General features: G+C 39.5%; 2 protein-coding genes across 8 annotated transcripts in view; both read left to right on the plus strand.

The window, feature by feature from the left end:
- The first annotated feature begins 2,707 nt into the window (after positions 1–2,707).
- Positions 2,708–10,985, plus strand: mal2 (mal, T cell differentiation protein 2). The gene is made up of 4 exons (XM_003443650.5): positions 2,708–3,039; positions 4,082–4,252; positions 5,516–5,692; positions 10,085–10,985. The coding sequence occupies exons 1-4, from the start codon at positions 2,911–2,913 to the stop codon at positions 10,154–10,156; spliced, it is 549 nt and encodes a 182-aa protein (XP_003443698.1). The 5' UTR covers positions 2,708–2,910; the 3' UTR covers positions 10,157–10,985.
- Positions 10,986–13,365: 2,380 nt separating this feature from the next.
- LOC100697778 (metastasis suppressor protein 1) overlaps positions 13,366–25,223 on the plus strand; it is a 47,978-nt gene continuing 36,120 nt past the window's right edge. For 3 of the 7 annotated variants that reach the window (XM_025911376.1, XM_025911379.1, XM_025911377.1), the window contains exons 1-4: positions 13,367–13,928; positions 15,651–15,712; positions 21,979–22,052; positions 24,531–24,620. In XM_025911376.1, coding sequence (XP_025767161.1) covers positions 13,857–13,928; positions 15,651–15,712; positions 21,979–22,052; positions 24,531–24,620 — 298 coding nt within the window. In that variant the 5' untranslated portion in view covers positions 13,367–13,856. Of the gene's footprint in view, positions 13,929–15,650; positions 15,713–21,978; positions 22,053–24,530; positions 24,621–25,223 lie in introns of all 7 variants that reach the window. The other 4 variants (XM_025911380.1, XM_025911378.1, XM_005450535.4 and 1 more) reach the window with 2 other exon arrangements.

Raw genomic sequence — 25,223 nt, forward strand, 5'->3', positions numbered from 1 at the left:
CAATGTTTTTCAAAAGATTTGATGAAGTTCTAAAGAGACACCTTAACTGCAAATGACATATGGAATACTGATGAGACTGGCATAACAACTGTGCAAACCCTAGACAGAGTGATTGCAAAACGTGGCACTAAACAAGTTGGGGCAATGACATCAGCAGAGAAAGGTTCACTGGTCACCTTTGTATATGTGGTTAGTGCCATTGGCAACACAATTCCTCCAATGTTTGTGTTCCCATGCATACATTATGCAGACCACTTTGTCAGAGATGGGCCAGTAGGAAGTACTGGTAGTGGAAATAAATCTTAAAAACTTGATGCAAACACGCATAGTTCAGTTGATGAAGCTGGTGTACAACTACATTTTTTCAGCTTCACTGTTACGTTCAAAAGTTGGTGCAAGAGTTATAGGTTACAATGCCCACTGAGCCAATGAGGCCAAACTCAAGGAAGGCCAACCAAAATTAATGAAATATTCAGTTGTTGAAAATTCCATCATTTGTCTTTTTTTGGGGGGGGGGGGATTGGAATATGTTCAAAAGCTAGATTTCTGCATTCTGTCACACACACATGGCAACATAAATATTTCTTTTCAGAGAAAATAGCTGTACTATTTAATAGCAGAGACATGTAAATACTTTGCATTACATTTTGAATCCACTACCTTAAAAGAGCTCCAAGCTACAGACAGAAATGTCACAAATGTTACAATTTTCCCCGGTCTCCCCTACACTGACATAAGACATGGACCTTCAAAGTAAAACAGGAATCAAGAAAAAATTCACAAAAACGCAGACTTGACACTGAACTAAACCTGCACTAAACACGAGGGCACAAAAGGAAAACCTAAGAACTAAGCCCTTAACCAGAAAAAACTGAAACATAGAATTATAATATTCAAAACAGGATAAGAAACAGAACAAAAACCATAATACAGAAAAATACCAAAATACAAGAAACTGAAAATGCTGGGTCAAAATGACCCAGATCCGTGACAATAATCTGTACACGTCTATCATCATCATCATTTCGGAGATCATTCCTGATGATGTCACCCTAATATTGAACTTAAGCAACCGCTTATAAACTGTAAACCAATGCCATAAAAAACTTTTAATATATGACTGTATGATGTCATGGCATTTTTATAATATTGTGTGGTTCGTCTATTTTAACTGTGTAAAGGGGATTTATTTAGTAAACAAAAAGCAAAAAACCCAGATTATTTAAATTAACTGTCCCTGCTTTGTCATTTGTGATTTAAAGAACACCCTTTATATCTTCTTCCACTACTTCTAAAAAAAAACCCCAATAATACTGGCAAATGGTAGATTTGTTATTTTTATCTCTCATTAATTACACGTTACATAACTAAGTAAACCTTTACAGATGATTAGTTTTTAAATGCCTTCCCTACTTTTCATATTCGAATACTAAATTTTATTCGGGCCGCTTCTGTGAGTCAAGCTGAAGTGAATAGTGCCTTTTTAGAGGTCATATCAGCGCTGGCTCACATAACACAAATCCTGGCTAATCATTAACAGTGGCTTTTCAAAAGAACCTTCTCTTTTCATCCACAGTAACCGCATTTTCATTTCTTGATAATAACAACCTTGTGATCCACCAATTTCAACAAATTACTCATCAAAACTCGTCGTTTCAGTTGTGTTTGTAGCAAGTGTGTGTCGGTTTAGAAATCAGTGCTTTTATCTCTTCGGTTCTTACTTCATTGCTTAAACTAATATTTACTTTTAAAGCTTCTTTCCTCCTGCACTATGAAGGTTAACCAGTACCTGCACTACTGCTTCTTAGCCCATATTTCTTTTGTAACACGGATCAGTGAGTGTCTAGTCATGACTCCAGCTATCTGATTTTTGCCTCTCCCTAATACTCTAATAGCTGTGGTGTCTGCCTGCCGGTGGCCGTTCACACAGAGGGAGTAAAGCGCTCCAACAGAGTGATTCAGCGTTGTGTTAAATTGCTGCCTTCACTTTGCGTTAGATTTATCTAAATCGCAATAAGAGCGTTAACCTTTACCTTCGTTAATAACAGCAGAGATATGTGAAATTGACAATGAGGGTGTGGAGAGCTTAAAACTCAGATGAACAAACTAAAGAAATAAAGGAGTGACCTATCTATGGTTGTATCATCACCAGGCTACACACCCTTGAGCATTTTATGACCTTTCTGAAAGTCAGTACAAACTTAAATGCAACTAGAAATCGGACATAACAGTAGCTCTTTTATTATTGAGTCAAACCCACTTGTCAGTCTTTTGTATATGAAGAAATACATTTACTTGTTCTGGGCAACAGCTACAGTCTATCCCGTGTCTCATAAAGTAATAATTCAAAGCTGGATCACACGATTATTTGTGTTCTATCTTCTGTTCTTAATATAGCTATTCATAGCGTATACATATCGGTTAGAACTTTACACTTCCTTTTAAAATAAGTGATTTGTTGCCCGGACTGTGAGATTAATTCACTGTTATTATTTTATTAGTAGTAGTAATAGTAGTGAAAGTAGTATTTATTTGTAAATATTTTTTTGTTCAGCTTGAACCACTGCATGTATAACCCAAATCTTGTTTTCAAAATGAGCCAAATAGCCAGTTTTGCGCTCCCGCGGACGGCAATCACTTTCTGGCAGACAATCACTTTTTGGCACAACACCGGCGTTCGAGTGAAAGATTGGCTCTGGGCGCACAAACTTCCGTGATGTCCTTGAACGCAGCACGGTCTTCCAGGGAGTGGCCCCTGCACCTGTCCGACCTGTTCTGGGGGACATATGACGCCTGAGGAATTTCTCTCGCTGTCCCGGTCCTTTGTTTAACGGGCTCTTTTTAGTGGGAGACGAGAGGGCGAGAGAGAGAGAGGGAAAGAGAAAAGGGGGGAAGACAGAAACAGGAGAGATGTCGGAACCAGCCGCCAACCCCGCTGTCAACCCCGCTGCCACCTCGTTTCCAACGGCAACTATTACTTTACCTTTGGGACTGGGCGTGTTGAGGACTTATTCCGGAGCCCTCCTCTGTTTAGAAATAGTAAGTGTTGTTTTTATATTTAAAAAGGAGAGAGCGAACAAAAGGTGCACCTGTTGGTTTTATTTGTACATTTATCGGTGACCTCAGTGTGTGTGTATATAGTCACTTTGTCTTTATTAATAATTGATGATTCTTGCAGTTAAAGTCCAGTTAGACATTTACTTGTAGGATTTTTTCCTGCCATTTCTCCCCCTTTTTTCTTTCTCGGTGTCGTTGTCAGCGCTACGCACTGTGACTCTTCGTCACGGTGATTCCTTACAAGCAGCTCTGTAACCCTGCTGGTCTACGAGCGTTATCTCGTTACGAACTATTTATGACTTTAAGACTTTAATAAGTGAGCAGATAACTTGTTGTTTGCATCTGCAATGAAGTGCATTCTATAACTCGGCAAGGTGACCTCAACTCCACCTTTACATGCGTCCTCTAATCTTGGTGGTTATTTTACTCATTGTCTATCGCATATACAGCCTGACTAAACGCGCCTTCAGTCTGCCAAATGTTTTCTTGTGACTGGTATCAAACTTTGCTAATGCTAAAGGTGTTTCCACTGAATAAAACCTGTAGTATATACTGTTGATAATGACAGTCTTTCTCCAGAATGAATCATTGTAGCTATGGCAGTTTGACTTACATTCTGTTGCTGATCGGTATCCAAATGCTCCAAGCAGCAACAACATTTGCATCCTCATAGTCTGCCTTAAAACTTGTTGTACCTTGAAAACAATGCAACAGGTTGCTTTTGTCAAGAAACAAAAGTGACTGTAGCCTCAGGGTGTGTTTCAAAAGAACATTACAATATCATTTAAATCACTTTAAAGAATGCACCAGCTGATGCAGTAGTATAAAATAATATGTTCCGCTGACTCGCTGCCCTCATGTTACCTCTAAAAGAAAATGGTCTAAGGAATTTGCACACTGTGACGCAAGTAGATGAGATAGTGGATAGAAGCAGGCTCATTCAAAGTAGCCTTGCTAATGCAGTGAAAAAAATATAGGAATAACTGCGTCCGTCACTAACACAGGTTCTTGTGTGTGTCCTCAGTTATTTGGTGGTCTAGTATGGATCCTGGTGGCTTCGTCCAATGTGCCGGTGCCCCTGCTGCAGGGCTGGGTGATGTTTGTCTCTGTAACCACCTTCGTCTTCTCCTCCGCCTACCTCGCTCTCCTCATCACTGGTTTGGCTGACCGCATCAATACGGACTGGAACTTCTTGGTAAGCTGTTGATAGATTAGTTTGTCAAGCTTCCTGTCTGTCATGTTTTATCAAACTGGTGTACTGAAGTGTCTACATATCAAACAAAGACTCCCCTCTTAAAGTTGAGTCAGTAAACCTGTTTAGACCATTGCACATTGTTGTATTACAATAGACTAATATACAGTATCACAGTTGTTGTCAGTTTTCTCTTTAGCTGGTTGAGCTAGCTGTTGAATACAGTCTCCTTTATTGCAGGTAAATTAATAGGCTTTGTCAGTGTGACTGCAGATAAATTGTGTAATGTTCATTCCTTTGTTTTTGTTGTAGATATTGTGCCACCTCTGTGAACTGTTTACATTTTTAGCACACTACAGAACTTGGAAAATGACACAAGATATTATAGGGCTTTGAATCAATGACAAAAGGCAATGCAATGTTCACAAATTTATGCTGTATTTACCCTGACTCTCGTAGGATTTATGGATTCCCTTGTTGGGTTATGCATCACTTTATATGGCCCACTGAGATCCACTGAGATAAGATAACTTCTTCATTTTACAATCACTCAATCGCTTTAAAGTGAAATGAGCAAATTTTAAAGACACGTGACTGAAGATGCTAACCAGGACTGGATCAAAGCATTGAGCATTCAAATTGAAGTAAAACATATAGATCACAGCAAAGGAAGCCAAAAAAAAGTTTAATTAGTGCAATAACTATGTTATAATGTTTAAATATAAGTAAAAATGCCAGAAGTTGTGCCTTGTTCTTGTGTTGTCATTATAAAGGACTCATGTCTGTGTCCACTCTGGGCTCTCAGACAGAGCCACACTGGCCCGAGGCTCTGAGCCCCGCCCCAAGAGCGGCTTGTGGTGTTGTTTGTTTTCATCTGAACAATGAGTGACATGGATGATGAGCTCACACTAAAACACAACAAAGACCTGCCTGTAGACCCACGAGGCTCACCGAGTCAGCAGCACAAAATCTCTTAAACATCTTTCCACGCACTAGTTTAAATCACTTCTTGCACCGTCTTGTATGCCTCTCTTTGTTAATATCATTTGATATACATTCCAAAGTGCAAGAGGCCACAGTGACTAGAGCACTGTTGTGCAAGTTGGGCTTTTATTTATTCCCATGTACTGGCATAAGGACCGAGTAATGAAATCTAAGCTGTTCAACAATTTTATTTAAAAAAAGAAGAAAAAGAAAACTCTTGCCTGTAGTTGTTTATCCCTGAAAGCTAAAAGTGGATAATGTGTTTCCTCTTCTTTTTCTCAGGATCTTTTTTACCATTTCATCGCTGTCCTCTTCTACTTTGCCGCCTTTGTGTTGGAGGCAGCAACAACAGCAGCTGTCAAGATTCAAACAAACCAAACTGCATGCATAACGAAACCTCCCAGCAATATTTTGACATTCCTGAATAGCAGGCAGTACAGTATTAATGTGGTAGCCACGGTAAGTCCTGTATATGTTGTCACATTCAGTCTCTGATATTGCAAGTGTTGTTGAAAGATTAAAAAAATGTAATGTGATAATTAGTGCTGTCAATAGATTAAAAAAATTAACGAATTAATCGTATAATTTTCTGTAATTAATCGCAATTACTTGATCAATAGCCTAATTGCAATTACTTAACTTTATATTTAAGCTTGTAACTGACATTTATGCAATATAATGAAGTAAATGCAGAATAAACACAAAGAATCTTTTGGGGGAGGCACTTCAAGTCCTTGAAACTAGGAACCAAAGCTATGTAAAGTGTGTGTTCTCAACGATTTTAATAGGTCTGAAGTTTGTTGCAATCCACTTGGCAGTTGTGTCAGTCAATATGTCCGAGGTAGACTTACTGAGTCCCCGATGCTCCGGGAGTGGTTTGTCGCAGCTGGGTGACGCATTAGCCAAAGTGCTAGCAGCATCCCCTACTAACATATGCTTCGCGTCAATGTGATATTTTAAGCTGGAAGTGCTTCGGTGAAAAGAAAATTCCTTCCTGCACAATGTGCATAATACTTTGTGTCTGTCGACTGTTCCCTTTTGTTATTTTTTAATACTCAAATTTCCCATCGAGAGGACCAGTGTGCGTTTATCATCTTCAGCTGCCCGTCACTACCAGATCAACTGCCCATTTGCGCATGTGCGAAGGTAACTCTACTTGGACAAACTGCCCGACAAATGCGTTGACAGAAACACTTAAGGGATTTTGAGTCATCCTGCACTCCAGATGTGTTAATTGCGATAAAAATTTTAATCGTGTTGATCGTGATGGCGGATTAATTTGCGTTAATGCGGTAATTTTGACAGCACTAGTTATAATATATTTGCACGACTGCCAGCAACAGTACATGTGGTTTTACAGAAGGTCCATTCATTATAATTACCCCCTGCTGCTTTGGTTTTGGACATAGACTGTATATAAAAGATGAACATTCTTAAGTCAGTCGCTTTCTAATGGTCAGCAGGGGGCAGTTCCTCTGGTTTCACAAAGATGCCTGTCTGTATAGAAGTCTGTAGGAATTTGTCCTCAGCCCCTTTGATCTGCCACCTTATGACCTTGTGGTCCCATTAGGCTTGAAAAGCAGGATAAAGACACTAGCCTATCATCATCCCATGTTCCTTGGTGGTGCTGTCACTTGGTGTTCGCTCGCTCTGCGGTAGAGTATCACTTCCTGTTCCTGCTCAAACACAGTGGTGTTTCTGAGTAGCTTATCTGCTTAGCAATTTAATTAAAAACTTTAAAATATGAAATATACTTTTTCATAGTATAATCTTCACGTGCTTCATCCGAAGCACCCTTTCTGTGTACTCACTACCTAATTTATAGCCAAAGTATTCACTCACTGTCTCTGTACTGTTTTGCTAGCTTAGCTTAGCTCGTAGCCGACTCGTTAGCACCATGGCTACTTCACCTGTGCCTCCTGCACTTTCCTGCTCAATGTGTCAGATGTTTAGCTACTCCTCGGCCTCCTTTAGCAGTAATGATACCTGTAACAAATGTAGCATATTTGCAGCTCTGGAGGCCAGGATAACTGAATTGGAGACTCGGCTTCGCACCCTTCATTCACCCGTAGCTAGCCAGGCCCCTGTAGCTGGTGCAACCGAAGATAGCTGTTCCCCGGCAGACCCCAAGCAGCTGGGGAAAGAGGGCGGCTGGGTGACGGTGAGGAGGAAGCATAGTCCTAAACAGAAGCCCCAGGTACACCACCAACCTGTTCATGTTTCTAACCGTTTTTCCCCACTCGGCGACACACCCGCCGGGGGTCAAACTCTGGTAATTGGTGATTCTGTTCTCAGACATGTGAAGCTAGAGACACCGGCAACCATAGTCAATTGTCTTCCAGGGGCCAGAGCAGGCGACATTGAAGGAAATTTAAAACTGCTGGCTAAGGGTAAACGTAAATTCAGTAAAATCATCACGTCGGCAGTAATGACACCCGGTTACGCCAATAGGAGGTCACTAAAATCAATATTGAATCGGTGTGTAACGTTGCCAAAACAATGTCGGACTGTAGTTTTCTCTGGTCCCCTCCCCAATCAGACCAGGAGTGACATGTTTAGCCGCATGTTCTCCTTAAATTGCTGGCTGTCTGAGTGGTGTCCCAGAAACGATGTGGGCTTCATAGATAACTGGCAAACCTTCTGGAGGAAACCTGGTCTTGTTAGGAGAGACGGCATCCATCCCACTTTGGATGGAGCAGCTCTTATTTCTAGAAATATGGACAAATTTATTAAACCCCCCAAAATATGACTATCCAGAGTTGGGACCAGGAAGCAGAGTTGCAGTCTTACACGCCTCTCTGCAGCTTCTCTCCTCCTGCTACCCCCCCAAAAACCCATCTCCTTTGAGACTGTGTCAGCTCCCAAACAGACAAAAAACAAACTAAAAACCAGCAATAAACAACTTAAACATAAAAAATCACAAAGAAAGAACAATACAGTATCCACATCTGAACCAAAGAGTAAAACAGTGAAATGTGGATTATTACATATTAGGTCTCTCTCCTCCAAGTCTCTGTTAGTACATGACTTAATAATTGATCAACAAATCGATTTACTCTGCCTTACAGAAACCTGGTTGCAGCCGGATGATTATGTTAGTTTAAATGAATCAACATCCCCGAGTCATTCTAACTACCAGAACTCTCGAAGCACAGGCCGAGGGGGCGGTGTGGCAGCAATTTTTCACACCAGCCTATTAATTAACGAAAAACCAAGACAGACTTTTAATTCATTTGAAAGCCTGATGCTTAGCCTTGTACAACCCAGCTGTAAAACTCAGAAACCAGTTTTACTTGTTATCATATATCGTCCACCTGGGCCTTACACAGAGTTTCTCTCTGATTTCTCAGACTTTTTATCTGATTTAGTGCTCAGCTCAGATAAAATAATTATTGTGGGTGATTTTAACATCCATGTAGATGCTAAAAATGACAGCCTCAACATTGCATTTAATCTGTTATTAGACTCAATTGGCTTCTCTCAAAATGTAAAAGAACCCACCCACCACTTTAATCACACTCTAGATCTTGTTTTAACATATGGCATAGAAACTGAACATTTAACAGTGTTTCCCGAAAACCCTCTCCTGTCTGATCGTTTCCTGATAACATTTACATTTTACAATAATTGATTACACAGCAGTGGAGAGTAGACTTTATCACAGTAGATGTCTTTCTGAAAGCGCTGCAACTAAGTTTAAGAATATAATCCACCCACTGTTATCATCTTCAATGCCCTGTACCAACACAGAGCAGAGCAGCTATCTGAACGCTACTCCAACAGAGGTCGATTATCTTGTTAATAATTTTACCTCCTCACTACGTACGACTCTGGATACTGTAGCTCCTGTGAAAACTAAGGTCTCAAATCAGAAGTACCTGACTCCGTGGTATAATTCTCAAACACATAGCCTAAAGCAGATAACTCGTAAGCTGGAGAGGAAATGGCATGTCACAAATTTAGAAGATCATCATTTAGCCTGGAGAAATAGTTTGCTGCTTTATAAGAAAGCCCTCCGCAAAGCCAGAACATCTTACTATTCGTCACTGATTGAAGAAAATAAGAACAACCCCAGGTTTCTCTTCAGCACTGTAGCCAGGCTGACAAACAGTCAGAGCTCTACTGAGCCAACAATCCCTTTAACGCTAACTAGTAATGACTTCATGAACTTCTTCACAAATAAAATTTTTATCATTAGAGAAAAAATTACCAATAATCATCCCACAGATATAATATTATCTACAGCTACTTTTAGTAGCATTGATGTTAAGTTAGACTCTTTTTCTCCAATTGATCTTTCTGAGTTAACTTCAATAATTACTTCCTCCAAACCATCAACGTGTCTTTTAGACCCCATTCCTACAAAACTGCTCAAAGAAGTCCTGCCATCAATCTTAAATATGATCAACCTATCTCTAATAATCGGCTATGTACCACAGGCCTTCAAGCTGGCTGTAGTTAAACCTTTACTCAAAAAGCCATCTCTTGACCCAGCAGTCTTAGCTAATTATAGGCCAATCTCCAACCTTCCTTTCATATCAAAAATCCTTGAAAGAGTAGTTGTCAACAACTTAGTACAACAACAGAGAAAATGCCCAGTTTGAGGCTTCTCAACACTTCTTCACTAACCAGTGAGTGCTGTCATGTGGACTTTTATATACAGCCTGTGGTTTGCATTTAAATTTTTTCATACAGCTCTCAGTAATGTGAAAGCATGTGCTCATGTTTTAGTAAAGGGACAGAGTATCTGTTTTCCCCAGCTATCAGCTGGAACTGCCAGGCTATAATATTTGGCCTGGCAGTTCCGTAATGGCCATAATGTTGGTTAACCCCCTTTCTTCTCTGTCCCAGATATTTGCCTTTGTGGTGACACTATGCTATGGCTGCAGTATGGTGATGGGCTTCAAGAGGTGGAGGAAGTAACCGCGAAAATGGACAAGACTTGATTTTCCAACTTCCTGCTTCATAACTTTGACGTGTATTAAAACATGAGCCACATCGTGCAGTGCTCCTTAGCGAGCTCTGCTACTGAGTTCAGCAAAGCGCACACTGTTATTTCCTATTACGACGCTCTTGTCAGAAAGTGATCACCACATCAAAGCTACAGTGGAAAAATATAGATGACGGAATTCTCAGCCTCAGACAAAACATCTGGCAAGATGTCTGGATGTTAATGCTCCTGCAGTAATTCATTTTGAGATATTGAAATCATGAGATTTACATAAATTCACACAGGGCTGATAAAGGTATTTTGAGGACAGGGTTAAAGAACAGTACTTATAGGTCTCGTAATCAGCATATAGATTTGATTTATTAACCAAGAGTTTTGCAACTTTTAATGCTAATCACTCAAAATGGATATGGGAAGATAAGGAAAGCTGTGAGTGGTTATATTGCACAGGACTGTGAAACTAGTGAGGGTCATTAAAATAATTCAAATGATGCTGGAGTTTTGTTTTCCTCCCTGCTACGTTAAGCAAACAGATAATGTCCCAGTTTCTAAATCACTGAAACAATTCCCGTTTTTATTTCCATATTAAATATTAGATTAGATTACTTTGATGGCACAATATGTTTCACAGACTACAAACAACAGGCATATTATTATTCCCAGTGTCGCTGACATACTTGGTGCTAAGGTGTTGTGAACTCTGATTTTAATACTGCTGTCATGAAATGTTCATGTGGCTTAAAATAAAGGTGGATCTGGTGTTTGAATGTCTTAATATTTTTGATTGAATGTTTTTCAAAATATTGTAACCTACTGCAGACTTAGTCATTACTGGTAATGTAAAAACATCTGTTAGTGCTCTCCTGTAGCTGACTTCAGTGACTTACAGATAAATAAAATCAGTAATTTAACCTGTTCATTAATTTTTGTTAAAAAGTATATTTTAAATAGAATGTTTTAATATTTGACCTTAATACTTAATTGTGTTGATGCCTTAATAATAACTATCTTACTCACGATGATTTATGATTTGTTTTTGCTGCATACTTTTGTTTGTGTTAGGTAACTGGAACATATTGTTAATTTAAAATAGTGTTAAATTAATATTTTTTTGATTGTTTGATATTTTAAATGCATTTTAGAACAACAAATAAAAGTCATAAATTTAAAAAATAAAACGAATTTGTCCTTCACAGTCAACAGTTTGTTTGTTTGTGATTTTTTTTAATATTGTAATTAAAGTCAGAACATTTTAAATTACAGTGCAGGGTTTTATAAACGCACAAGTCTTGTTGCTTGGAGCTTCAATTATCATGTATAAGCTGGTTTTGACTCTTTTCAACTTTATGAGACCCTCCAAGTCCTCACTCTGACAGTTGAAGTTCTGTCTCCATCTTTTCCATCCATATATTTTAGCAAAATGTCTCTGACTGGGACAAACCTCAGTGTAAAATAACGAGGTTTTATTGTATTTACAACCTACACAAAAAAGTCCCTGCTAGTGTAAAATCCTAATCAGTAGAGCTAATTGTGATGTGATTATTAGCAGATATTTTTATTTTATTTCATTTCATAATGTTACATTTCCAGTTACAGTTACCTTAGATACAAGTATATTTTAAAAAGAAATTAAATTCTAAAGTTTTACATAATAGGACATTATTAAAAGTCATTTAGCCTTACAGGTGTTAACGTTGGGTAAATACAACCTCAGATGAACAAAATATGACATGTCACAGTGTTCCATTAATTATTTAACAAAAACTAAGCCAAAATACAAAAGCAATGTGTAGAAAAAAAAGCTCTCTTTATCCTATAGCTATTACTGTTCACCTAATGGGTTTCTGTATGACTTTATCAGTCTCTCACATTGTTGTGGAGCAATTTGACCCACTCTGAAATTGCTGGCATATCCACTCTTGGGAACATTGTGGCATCACATTAACACACATCCAGACCAGCAAACTGACATAACCTTTGTTTTTACAGAGGTTTCCACACTTGCAGCACTTGGCTGTTAGTTCCCTATTAATTCCTATGGAAGCCTTAACAATATTTTTCTACACACTGCTGCATTTTTAGCTTAGTTTTAGCTGAATAAATAATGACACACTGTAATATGTTGTAATGTGTTTTTGTTCATCAGAGGCTGCATTTGCCTAATTTTAAGATCTGGTAAGGATCAGATGACTTTTATTATGACCTGATATGCAAAACATTATAACTGAAAGGGTGTACTTTCCTTTGCAAGTCACTGTCCTGCATCTGTTTGAGATTAATTATTTCACAGGGTTTACTGGATCTTGCAAAGTGTTGCTCTAGTATATTTGTATAATACATAGTTATACATATTTGATTTCACTGTTAATCTACTACTACAGTATGCATAAGTTCTCTATGTTTCAAAATGTATCAGCTTTTGTGTTGAGAATGCTTATGAACCTTTTAAGATGTATTGAATAAAAAGTATGAGTGCGAGTAAACTGCAATTTCTGCATGGAAATGCAGCATATTCAGCATATTTCCCTCCTGGATTAATAAAGTCCCTTGCGGTGATTTTATGTTGTGATTTTTATTTCGACCACTAGATGTCGTGCTTTGCTAATAAAACTGTTGTGATTTGTTGCGTCACTTTTCCAAATTAACATATCCTAAACTATGTTCAGTTTAAATAGCAAAACATTTGCACCAACTAGAATGTATGATGATGTGTTTTTGAAATAATTTGCTTTATCACTGCGGTCTCAATATTTTCGAAGTCAAACAAAATTTATAGGAAATAAAACATTTTTGAAACACGTTTCTGATTCATTGAGATAACATGTCCAGTCGTTGTTTCTGTGCTGTTTGAACTAAAAATTAAACAAACAAACAAACAAAATCAGACTTGCTTAAGGATTCGCTAGAAGTCACTTGTAAACGTGCGTTACTTCACCTGCACATCTGCAGCAGCATAAACCGGAAGTAACAAGACTCCTTCGTAGGTCCTTCATAATAAAAACCAAAAATAAAAACCTTGAGCTACCACCAGGCCGTAGTATTCAATTTTAAATTATGTTCGATTGGTTACTTGTGTCTACTAATGATATAATTACAACGCTGAACGAGCTATGACCTTGAATCCTCTAGTAAAATGATGTTTTATTTTGATGACAAACAGGCGACCGGAAGTGCACTTTTTGTATCTTTCGGATAGGCTTGACGGCTCATTACTGCTTTTTCTCCCTCTCAGTGTTGTGAAGGCAGTAAGGGCAAACCTCGGGTGTCGATATTAAAGCTACCTGTCAAGCTGCGGAATAACGTTACCAGCTGAACATCGTGGATTATATGCGTTTCGATTAGCAGACTTCCAAACAGTATCTTGGCGCTTCAGTTATGGATATGAGCGGGGCGGCGTGGAGGGGAGAGGGGGATTTAAATTTCTTTTCGTCCCGACAGCTTCTTTTGATTTGAAGTAGTTACGGTGCACCACAGCAGAAAAACCGGCCAGTGTTTCCTCGCGATAAAAGTTACTAGAGCAGTCGACGTTATTTCTCGCGGGTTTGCTTGATTTTTTTTTTTACGAATCAGTTTTAGGGTTGTGTAGAGTTTGTGTTTTTCGTGGAGAGCGGAGGAGGTGAAGTGAAAACGGCTCTCGGAGTCGGGACTGACCGCTGGAGTTGGTCCTGAAAAATGGAGGCTGTTATCGAGAAGGAATGCAGCGCGCTCGGAGGACTCTTTCAAACTGTTATCGCAGACATGAAAGTAAGCCTTTTAAACTTTATCACTTAATTTATCCAAGAGCCACATCCAAAACATAACTAGCTACTTGACGCCCCTAACAGCAGCCTGGTAACTGATAAACGAGAGCCGTGGTTGGTTAGCTAAGTTTAGACTTACACTTAGAGCCAGGCTTTTGAACTCAGCTTAAAATCAACCCTAACCTCTTGTATGCATTTATACGAATAGAACAATGATTTTCACTTGATGGTTATCGGCCATAATGTAAATTGCCCTGCTTCTTTTGTTTTGTTTTTTTGTGGTAGGTGTTTTGTTACGTTTCACTGCACTGTGTGCTCCATGCTTCATCATTTTAATGCAGACTTCTTATTTGCTCCAGTTTGAATCAGATGTAGTGGCCAACATTAAAGGCTAACTGGGGCAGTCACAAAACTAGGGCGTCTTGTTTTGATGTTATTTTTTGACAGAGCTTGGCTGATGAGACAATTAGCTGATTCCCCAGCTGTTGTGCTTGCCTAATGGAATGCCCGGGGACCAAGCTGTCAGTGTAGAAACCTACCCTACCCACAGGGTCTGAAGGCTCTGACATGGCCTTCCTGATGGAGTCAGAAAGTTTGTTATGAGACATTCTCCACGTCTCAGTGTCTTCACGCCTCACTCCCTGCTCCACCTGAATGTTTTTTTGTAGCTGTCAGGCCACTCTGCTTGCAAGGTAGTGCCAATAGTGCAAATGCACGTAGTAATCTAAACAAAAAAGATTCAAATTCCCATTGTCTTTTATGGCACAGCTGATGAAGATATGCCTGCCTACTGTAACCTTTCACAGTATGTAAGCCTAATCTGTTGAGGAGTGATGGCAGGATAGGGTAGATGCAGGGAAAGCCCATTAGTCTCGGTGATGTTTAGAGAGAGAGTCAACAGGAGGTTTGCAGAGTGGAGCAGGATGACACGATGAGAAAAGATGGGCAGAGGTGATGTAAGGGTGACTGCATTATTCAAAGAATAATAGAGACCATCCCTAGTCTCTACTACTCCTGGTAGTAGAGACTAGGGATGGTGTTTGGGTGTAAAGTTTGACAGCATAACATAACATTCCTCAGGCCTCTGACAGTAGTAACACATTAATGGCAAACATAGTCATCATTTTATCTTGTGCTCCCTTACTAGCTCCTCTTGACGACGGATTAGGCCACTTGGTCTCTTTAATGGTTTTGATAAAAGACTCTTCAGCTATTTTCAGCCCGGGACCTGAATTAGGAAACATTTAAAGCCCCCCTATTGGGAACCAGGCTCATTATACTGTAGTATTAGAGCTAAAGGACGTCTCTGACCCATTTTGAAATCTAACACGCGCAGGACGTTGTTGAGCCCATTCCTCTTTTTCAGTTAAATGTGTCTGTGCAGGAAATATTGAACAAAACATGGGTGAAATGAAAGCCAGATTCTTGGGAGAGCCAATGATTTTCATTTGTGTACAACTGATTGATTCATTTCTAGCTGTAATTTCCAGAAACTCTCAGGTCTGCTGATGATAAGGTGGAAAAACATGTTATTTGGGGGTTTGGTTGCATAGGGAAGCCTAAACCTTGGTTTAGTTGTGTTTAGCCCTGCAGGTGAGGTGAGGCATCAGTATGACCTTTATCGGTTTAATTCTTATGCAACTGTGGGAAAAGTGAAATGTGATCATGTCATGAGATCGTGTCAATCAGTCATGATTAGGTCTTTTTTCTTTTTTTCCTTCCACAGAGCAGCTACCCTATTTGGGAGGACTTTATCACCAAGGCAGGCAAACTGCAGTCGCAGCTCAGGTGAGAGCGTGTTTGTGTGCATGTACCTCTCATAGAGGTAGGTATTGCATAACCTAATAGATGGGGGCATTATCATTCTCAAGAATAATCACAACAGGTTATAAATTTTTATGGACTAAAGGAGATTACTTGCACATGAACATCTTTGTATTGCTGTGACCATTTCCTCTAAATGGACAAGAGGACCCAAACCATGCCAGAAAACTAGCACAGCAGACCGACTGGATCCCCTTGTTATGGTGGTCTAAGGGTTTGGGTTTTTCCTCAAATTTGTCATCTGTCTGTGTCATTCTCTGAAGCTTCCATGTCACAAGCTTAATCACCAACACATGAAAACATGGCATGTGCAGGTTAATGGTAAGACTGTAGCCTTTTGTTTTTCAAAATTGTGAGCTTTAACAGGTGCATATTTTCATCTGTGTATTGAATGTGACAAACAAACGGAGAATAACATCGTATTCACAAGGGGATGATAAAATAAACATAATATATACAAAAATCTGAAGATTTGGAATTTACGATCTTTTTTTTTTAACGACAAGTATGTTACTAATCGCTGCATTTGTGATGATGTTTGTGCAAGTTCAGATAGGTGCAATAATAAACACAGGGCTGATTAACTGAAACAACACATTATTTAGTCTATTAATAATAATATCTCATGCACGCCAATGGCTCAATGTAGTGAATAAATACATATATCCTGGTTTTTGCCTTCATCACTTACACAGCTGATGATTCGCTTGCAAAATATGGAGTATTGAAGAATTGCTCTATAGCAATAGCAGTCCCTAACATGTATGTGTCATGGGATACACACCCTAGTGACTATTGTGTAACTTCTATGGTACCTCATGAAGATCCTCTTTAGCACCAAGGGTGTAAATTCTGGAAAGTTGTCAGTACCAATTCTATTCTCAAGAAGTTTTAAGGAGCCACAGAGACGTAATGAGCAATGACATTTACACAAACGTGTCATCCATTAGCAATACTGTCCAGGGGTCTTTTACATGTCCTTCTTCATCATTTTGCCTTCTTTAGGACATTCCTCTATTGTACATTTACACACCTTTTGCCGTTATTATTCCAAGTCCTCCTCTAACAATGGATGCCAATCCCAGCCACCTCTCCTAGTTGTTTTTAAGTGGGCATGTGTCACAAGTCCAATAACTTATGACAGCTGAAATAAAAGCTCATTGTCCATTGGGTTCTGCAAACAAAAGTGTCCTGTGGTTTCAATTATTCTTTGATTAACAGTGCATGGCATTCTTCTTTCCATTTAAGTGTCCACGTGTCCTCAAACAGACTAACAGGGACAGCTGTATAAAGGCTCAGTGACTTAACAATTCTTTCCAAGAGGAATTCCATGTCCTCTTTGTCCATTTTCTCACTATTAGGGCTGATTAATGGTGATATGTTATTCAAGTGTCTCCATCATTCAGGGGTTAAATATGTGACCCAGGCATGCTAAAGCTCAGGGGAGTATTTGTGACCTCTTTGCTAATGACTGGTTGTTTAGCAGAACAGTGTTTGTGTGTCTGGGTCTCAGAACATTGGTAAAAGTACAAACCTGCTGATTTTGACATGGGGGGGAGGAAAGTAATTTTACACTAGTGAGTTTATGCTAGGATCTTTTTATTTAGTCCCAGTACACTAGTGGTAGCTGGATGATTGTGTTTGCCTTTTTTGTGCCATGTAATGTATAGTCATTGTGTCAGTTGGACAGCTCTGTGAGGATGCGGCAGTTGATGCTCTCAAAAAACATTTCATCCTTCACAGGATCATTTTAGACTTAATGTTCCTGATTAATCTTGGCCTACACCCTGCCACAGTCTGCAGTGGTTGTTGCATATGGGTGCCTTTAATGATGCCCTTGCGGCTGGATCACTAATAAGTGCAGGATTGCTCATGGTGACCTACAAATAAGACTAATTCTTTTGCCTTTAAAGCCTCTCTCAAGCCATTACGAATGCAAAAATAGCCCTTTTGACTACATCACAACCCCCAACCCACAGTCCTCTGTAATCTGTTTGGGGAGTGGACTACATAGAGGGGCGCACATACACACAAACGCATACGCAGAGTACGACACAAACACACCCACCTTCCCTCCTTGGCCTGGATAAGTGACTAGCCAGCAGTGTTAGCGGCATATGTCTGTGTGTGTAATGATGCCCTAAGGCAGACTACTCTGTAATTTAGCCCCTCTGCCCCCCTCTCCCCTACGAAGTAACTAGGAAATCAACCAATTACAGTGTTCGGGTAGTTCTGTCATGTTTTTTCGCTCTGCTCTTTGTGGTTCTAAAGAGCCATTGTGCACGCGCACACACACACAAATGCACAAATATATACACATGTGCTTGCGTATAGAGCAGAGCTTTGAAGAAGGAAGGCAGGGTGGAATATAGGCTAACTGATTTCTAATGAGTCCTCCTTTAACTTGTCAGTGTTTGGTCTGTTTGGTGTACCGAGGTTGACACAGCTGTGTCAAAGCTGGGCTTTGATACAGTCCCCCACCATTCTGCTTTTAAGTTAATTTTCTGTTGAAAGAGACCAACATAAAACTTAAAAAAAACAGCTCGTGTTGGATTTGAACAATTTCTCTCTCTTTAGAAAAACTTAGTTGGCTCAAATAAGCAGTAGGATATGTATATAGATTCATTTATTGATAAAGAGCTATCAATTTGAGTTGAACAGACCCTCTTCCTACTCAAACTTGCTCCAGTTTCTTTCCAGTTTCTGCTGCACTAAGAATAGGGCTGTGAGGGCAGTGGTGCTGAATGTATCATTGTCAGAAAGTGCACTTTGCTGGACTGTGGCAATCTGTATAGGGAGTTTGAATTGGCTTGACCAAAGTTATGTTAAAGTCATTTTTGCTAAATCAAGAACAGAGGTGTGTGCAGATTTTAAGACCATTGGTAGAAGTCAGGTCACTATTGTACTGCTGTCCAGAGCCGATTCTTTTTTTTCTCTTTTTTTTTTGGCATGTTGAGGCTTTTTAGTTATCTGTCCATCCATTTTATCCATTTTCTAGTCCTTATGTGGGGCTGTGTCACAGGACCAGCACTCTGAGTAGTGATAGTCAGACCTCTCTCTCCTCAGCCACCTCATCCAGCTCTTCTACGCATTCACTAAGGCATTCCTAAGGTATCCAAAAGACATAATCTCTCCAGTATGTCCTGGATCGGCCCTAGGTTCTCCTCCCAGTTGGGTTAGGGTTACCAATTTTCTTTGTGTTGTAACACAAAAAGGTCACAGAGCTGGAATTAACGGTAAAACTAGACTAATAGCATTTTCTTGCAAAAGTATGGAGCAGATAATCATCACAAGTAACGGTTAACTACCACATATTGTACTTAAGTTGTCTGGAGCCAGGGTTGCTGAAAGCAGTGTTCACACAAGTCTGCTTTGAATTAATGAGTTAAACTTGACTTTGCTGCAAATGCATGTAAAATATGATCCATAGACCAATGTGTGCATGTTATAAATTAGTGGGGGCAGATATCAGTTAGAGGTTGTTCTGGTGCCCGCACTGGGCTTTAAATAGAAAGGAATCTATGTCTGCCTGCGCGTATGTTTCTTTTTCCATTCGCAGGACACACCCCAGGATCTTCTGGTCAGCTCTGAAACAACACAACACTTGTTAGGCAATATTACATTAGGTTTTTTTCAGTGATAAAGAAAAAGGTTTGTCCTTGAAAGGATGCTAGCACCTAACACCCCTGCTCTGACTAATCTTTGAATCAGGGTTGTTTATCATCTGGTCTGCTTTTCCTTTCTGTCAGCCTTGCATCAGGCCCCTCTGAGATATCTCCAAACAACTTTATTGAAACAGTGAGATACAAATGCACACTATATGTATGTGAAGCAGAATAAGCCTTTAATCTTTTTTGAGTTTATTTCCAGCACTGGTTCTTGTTTGAAACCCAGTTTCCTCCTATCCCAAATGATATGTATTAATAGAAAACGTAACAGATTTATTATTGCACTCCTGATAATACTGTGAGACATAAAGCAGACAGTGTCAAGTCAATGCTGTAGAACCAGGGTTAATTTTCTAATTAGATAAGATAAGATAACCTTTATTAGTCCCACACGTGGGAAATTTGTTACTGCTGTAACAGGCTGCCACACACGGGGGGCGCCGGAAGTAATAATTAAGGAATTAAGGAATAATTAGCTTATTCCTTCATTGTTTCTTCCTGTTGTATCCAGGATCCAGCATTGCACACACTGCAACACCACTGCTGACAGATTGATTGAGGTTTAGGTGTGTTGTGCAAAAACCTTTCAGCATTGCCTTGTATGTGTCTTTGGATAAACATCTATTTTTATGCCTCCATGCTGGCGGCAGCCCATTCGTAGCCTGAGGCATTATGCTTTCGGTCACCATCATCCATGCAGAAATGTAATATCCAAAGAATGCCTGGAGCAAAGTTAGTATGATCTGAAATTTGGGATTACTGTTTTTTGGTGATCGGAATTCACAAAAAAGGTTTTATCTGTGACTCAAAAAATTTATTTAGTCATTAATAAAAAAGCATTAAAATATCATAAAAATGTTTAATAGAAAAAATTGATAAAGAATAAAATCACTCAGAAAAGAATGGGGCATTGTGACAACAGTTCATATTTGTGCAGATGTCTAATTAGTGACACTAAAACCTTATTTGAAGGTATTGCCTACTATTATTGCTGGAGAAAAAGTTAAAGAAGGCAAGGTTGAGATGGTTTGGACATGTACAAAGGAGGGATGGTGAACAGAGGAGGAAGACCACGGAGACGGTTCATGGATGTAGTGACTTGCAGAGCGTTCATATGACAAAGAAGGATGCTAGGAATAGGATGAGATGGTGGCAGATGACCCTGAGAGGGACTATCCAAAAGAAGAAGAAGCCTACTATCGTGACTGCTATTGACCACACAGTAATATAAATAAATAGCCTTTATGAACAGAAAAAACATGGATGGAACCTGACTATACGATGGTGGCTACAACCCTGATGTGATATTGCTATTTCTGTAGTACATTTTTCTTGGAATATTAATACCTTTGTTCCCCTTGCAGTTCTGTCCTGTAATCAGTTATGTGGGGTTTTTTTCCAGTTGTGAAACGTAGTTCCTAGTGGGAAACTCCCAGGTTGTGTTATGAAGGTTTTCTCTTTAACCATGGAAGTTAACAAGTGTTTGACAAATTAACATCTCCTGTGTTAGAACAAACAATCTATTGTGGCTGGGAGTGCTGTGGAAAATTTCTCATCAATTGTCTGTCTTTGTCTGGCACGCATGACTGATTGCGGTTGTCTAGTCTCTGTTTGGTAGATCTGATATCACATACACGCACGTGCCCACACCGAGAGCCTTTCATCTTTTTATACCTGTGATCTTAATCAAGGGGAGATCTCAAGTACGTTAACTTGTCAGTGGGCTCGACGGTGAGGCCGCCTGCTGCGAGCACGCACAACAGCTGGTCTGCCAGGCAGCCAGGTAGGCAGTCAAGTTGGAATACTAGGAAGACGGTTTCTGTAATGAGTAAAACAGAAAGTAATCAACACCAGACTTCCATTCATTTTTATGATGCACTGGATTTTGCCCTTTCTGTAATCTGCCGCGATTAAAAAGTAATTTATACTGCACTTGCGCTTTGCTAAACGATGCAAGATGACAGGAACGGCGGTTTAAGTTGCATACTCGCTCTTCCATTTCACAGCCGAACAGGGTAGATCCCATTGATCCTTTCATTGACCTGTAAGTGTGGTAAACTCGAGAGCTGCTCTGCTGAGCCAGACAGATTCCAGTGGTCTCTTAAGTAATTGCATAGACATTCCTCACACAGCAGGGCACATTCAAGTTTTAACCTAAACACACACTAAACAATATGTTCAGTATACTCTAGCACATTTATGCCATTTTCACACATGAATTTCGGGGTATTTTTTCACAGTTGTCCTTTCTCATATGTAGCACACAGCAGGAAAGGGTCCGCTAAAGGAAGTGATCGCGGTTTAGGCGAGAGAGCTGCCTGGGTAGAGCATGTAGGAGGCAGCACACGTGACGTCCACTGTTTTAATGGTGAATGTAGCAGAGAGTTATCGGTTATGCTGGACTGCACTAATGTCTCCCTGTTGGGTGGCCCTTTTCATCTTAAAGTGATCAGATTTGTTTGTGTCCTTGACTACCATCACTTGTATGCTGCAGTTCATTTTTTTAGTACATTTTTTGTCATTTTATTTTAAATCAACCTTTGTCTTTCTCATTTCTTCTAGGGCGACAGTGGTTGCTGTGGCTGCCTTCCTAGATGCATTTCAGAAAGTGGCCGACTTGGCTACCAACTCAAGAGGTAGGAAGTTTCAGTGTGTAGCTGGTAGTAGTGTTCTCCATCAAACCTACTGTTCGTCTCTTACACGACAGGCCGCACTGCTCACAGGGCTAAAACTGTTGAGTCATTGTTTGACAGTCTTCTTATTACTCGTGCGTCACTGTGTTTGTGTAGCTCTGCTGTGCTTCTATCATATGGGTAGTAAATCACTCAGTACCCTATTTGAAGCTCTGCTGCAGGCTTTTGTCCTGCACCTCTACCCCCTCTTCTCTGCTTCGTTCAGCAGACCCCCACCTACACCCCACTTCGGCTACATCTGGACTCTGTGGTAGCATGCTTTAATTCTGTATGTTTATGAGAGTGAAAGGGAGAGGGTGAAAGATCTCATCCCTCCCCAGCCTTGACACCTCCAGCCCTGCACCATGCTATTAATAGAAACTGAGATAGACATACACATTCATCACCTCACTCACAGCAAAGAGAACGAGAGAAGAGTGTATGGAGCTAAAGAGAGAGTCGGGGGAGTGCAGGGAGTCTTTGCTCTCTTCGCTCTCTCGTGTTGAACTCATACAGTAGATCTGTTTGCTTTGAAGGAGTCATATTCAGTTAGCTTAAGAGCATTGCATCATTTTCTTTGTGCTCTTTCATCACTTTCCATTTTTGTTATCTTTATATATAGTATTATATGGTAGGGGGTATCATATACCACCCCTTTGTTTTGTTTTTTTTACAGACTTTACTAAACACCTAGTGATTCAGAATACAGGCAAACATGGATAATGAGTTATAATACACTGCTGCATGTCTGAGACACAGGTAGATAACCTGTCCATAAGAACTTCACTAACATATTATAATGAGTCTCAAATCCTAGGTTTACAGATCGAATTTAAAATCATCCATTATATCGAAGTTACACATTTAACCTTTTGTGTGAGTTATTGTACTGAGTATAGCTTACAAAGGCTTTGACAGTATCTTATAGCAAAGGGATTTTAATCTGCTTATCACTGCATTATCCTCCAAAATGCTGGTATAAAAATGCTTTAAACTAATAGAGATCGAACTATAATACCATCAAACCTACATGGGCACACATGCACTCTTTGTCTACATAATGGCGGTATTCCTGCAAGACAAGGTTGTTTGATTTTCCATGGTGATTAAAGACTTTACTGAATTGGCCATGCATTAGTAGCTCAGAGAGCTGCTGTAATGACAACATGTGTTGGAGAGATAATGGGGAGAGAAGAACATTGAGTAAAGATGTGTTCTTTTGATATTTTGAAATGGTTTGGTATGCCCTTTGAGCCAAACTGTCAAAAGTCTATTTATGTTGGCATCTAAGAGCACATGCTCCAACTGAAGTGTTTTAGTGGTGCACCAGTTGTTATCCATCAGCTATTGCACCTTAGCAGAGTTAGCCTGAAATCTACACCGTTTTCCTTACTTCTGTAAAATTTGGTGCCCAAACACTTTGATGCATTCATTAACAGAAACAGAAAGACATGTTTGGAGTTTTCCACTGCTCTGAAAAACAATGATACTGTATTGCCTTAAATAGGCTGTCAGATTATCAGTAATATATGGTCGATAAAGGAGAGATTAGGCAGGTCTTATTTCTTGCCTCAGATTTCTCAGGATAACAGTCCATTTTAAAACAGTTGAAGTAATTATTATTCAGAGACAGTTGGCACTGAAAGTGTTTAGTTAGCTCAGTTTAACTGCAGGAGACCGTTAGGAGACTTTGAACTTGTTTTTAGTCATGGATTAAATAAAACTGTAGTGGGCAGGAAAAAAGTCAGGTGTCACAGACGAGTCTTCAGTGTTGAGAAAAAGAAAGGTAGTGATACCTTGTGCAGTTTTAACAGCTAAAATTAGCTTTCAATGGGACTCAAAGAGTACATTAACCATCAGATTTGTATCCATTAAACTTGTTTTAATTTCATTTACTAGATTTTTATGTTTTTATGTTTTATTTTAGGTCTGTTTGGGAAGCAAATCTTTCAACATCTCACTTCATCTCATTCATGAGATGAAGTGTGTTGAAATGCAGTCAATATTTTTTTTTAAATGTCCTAGTCTGTGTGTGTGTCTTCAGGTGCTTCTGAGGCCACATGTTTATGCAGTACATTGTGACCTCGTCTATTCATTTCTTTTTATCTACTCCAATCTTCTTGTCCTCACATGTGCACATATTAAAGGTCAATTAGCGTCTTAATCATAATAAGAGAGGTTTCAATTGCCCTTTTGGGTAGTTAATGTGTTGTATTGCTTTTTATATATTGGGAGGATTATAGTGTATAAAGATTTAAGGGGTGATCTATAAAATCGGCAGACTTTGATATCTGACAGCAGGTACTTTTATTGGCGTTAACATGAAAGAACTGCTTTATCAGTTAGATTATACAGCATGAGGTTCGACTTTGCTTTGTGGTGTTCTATAAAAACTGCGACATGTGAGAAGTGCATTCCAAATTTTATCTTTGGTGCTTTCAGTTTTTATTGAACAGGACAGTAGACAAGGAAGGAGGGAGGGCGAGGGGTTCTGGAGCAGATTTGAACGTAACCTGTCACGTGCTGATCGAGGTAAGCCATGGCAGCACCCCATCCAAGTTTTAGTTTTAAATAATGCATTTAAATGTACACCCAGCCTGTGTACAGCATTTGCACTCATGGAGATATGTTTGCTGCGTATTACCCTACAAATCATTACACATCACTGCACATAAAATCCTTTCGTATCCCCTTAGTCCTCTAGTATGAAGTTAGGAGTTTTTTGACTCCACTTAAACTTATTTTTAGCACTGGATGGCTTTCATGTGCAGCAGCAGGTGTGAGATGCAACCCAAAATGCTCCTGTGTTTTAAAGGAGAAATGTTACCCAGAGGGACATTGTGGGGTAGGCACTAAACCCTGTGAGTGGTGGAAGGAGTGTTGGGAAACAAAAAGGATAGCATGCCATAGACCACAGTAGTGTCTTACACTGGTATTAGGTTTTAATTATATTGTTTCTCTTCTATAATCAGGGTTAGATACTTGATGGTCTTTGTAGACCTTAAAATAGAAGTTTGCTGTCCCATTGAGAATAATAATTAGGTTGTATAAAGTGTGTCGAAACACTCTGTCTGTGCGATTGACCAGTATTATTGTTGTTGTTAGAAATATGCTCTTCATAGACAATCTGCTTAT

Source organism: Oreochromis niloticus, linkage group LG11, assembly GCF_001858045.2.
Source record: "Oreochromis niloticus isolate F11D_XX linkage group LG11, O_niloticus_UMD_NMBU, whole genome shotgun sequence".
Taxonomy (NCBI): Eukaryota; Metazoa; Chordata; class Actinopteri; order Cichliformes; family Cichlidae; genus Oreochromis; species Oreochromis niloticus.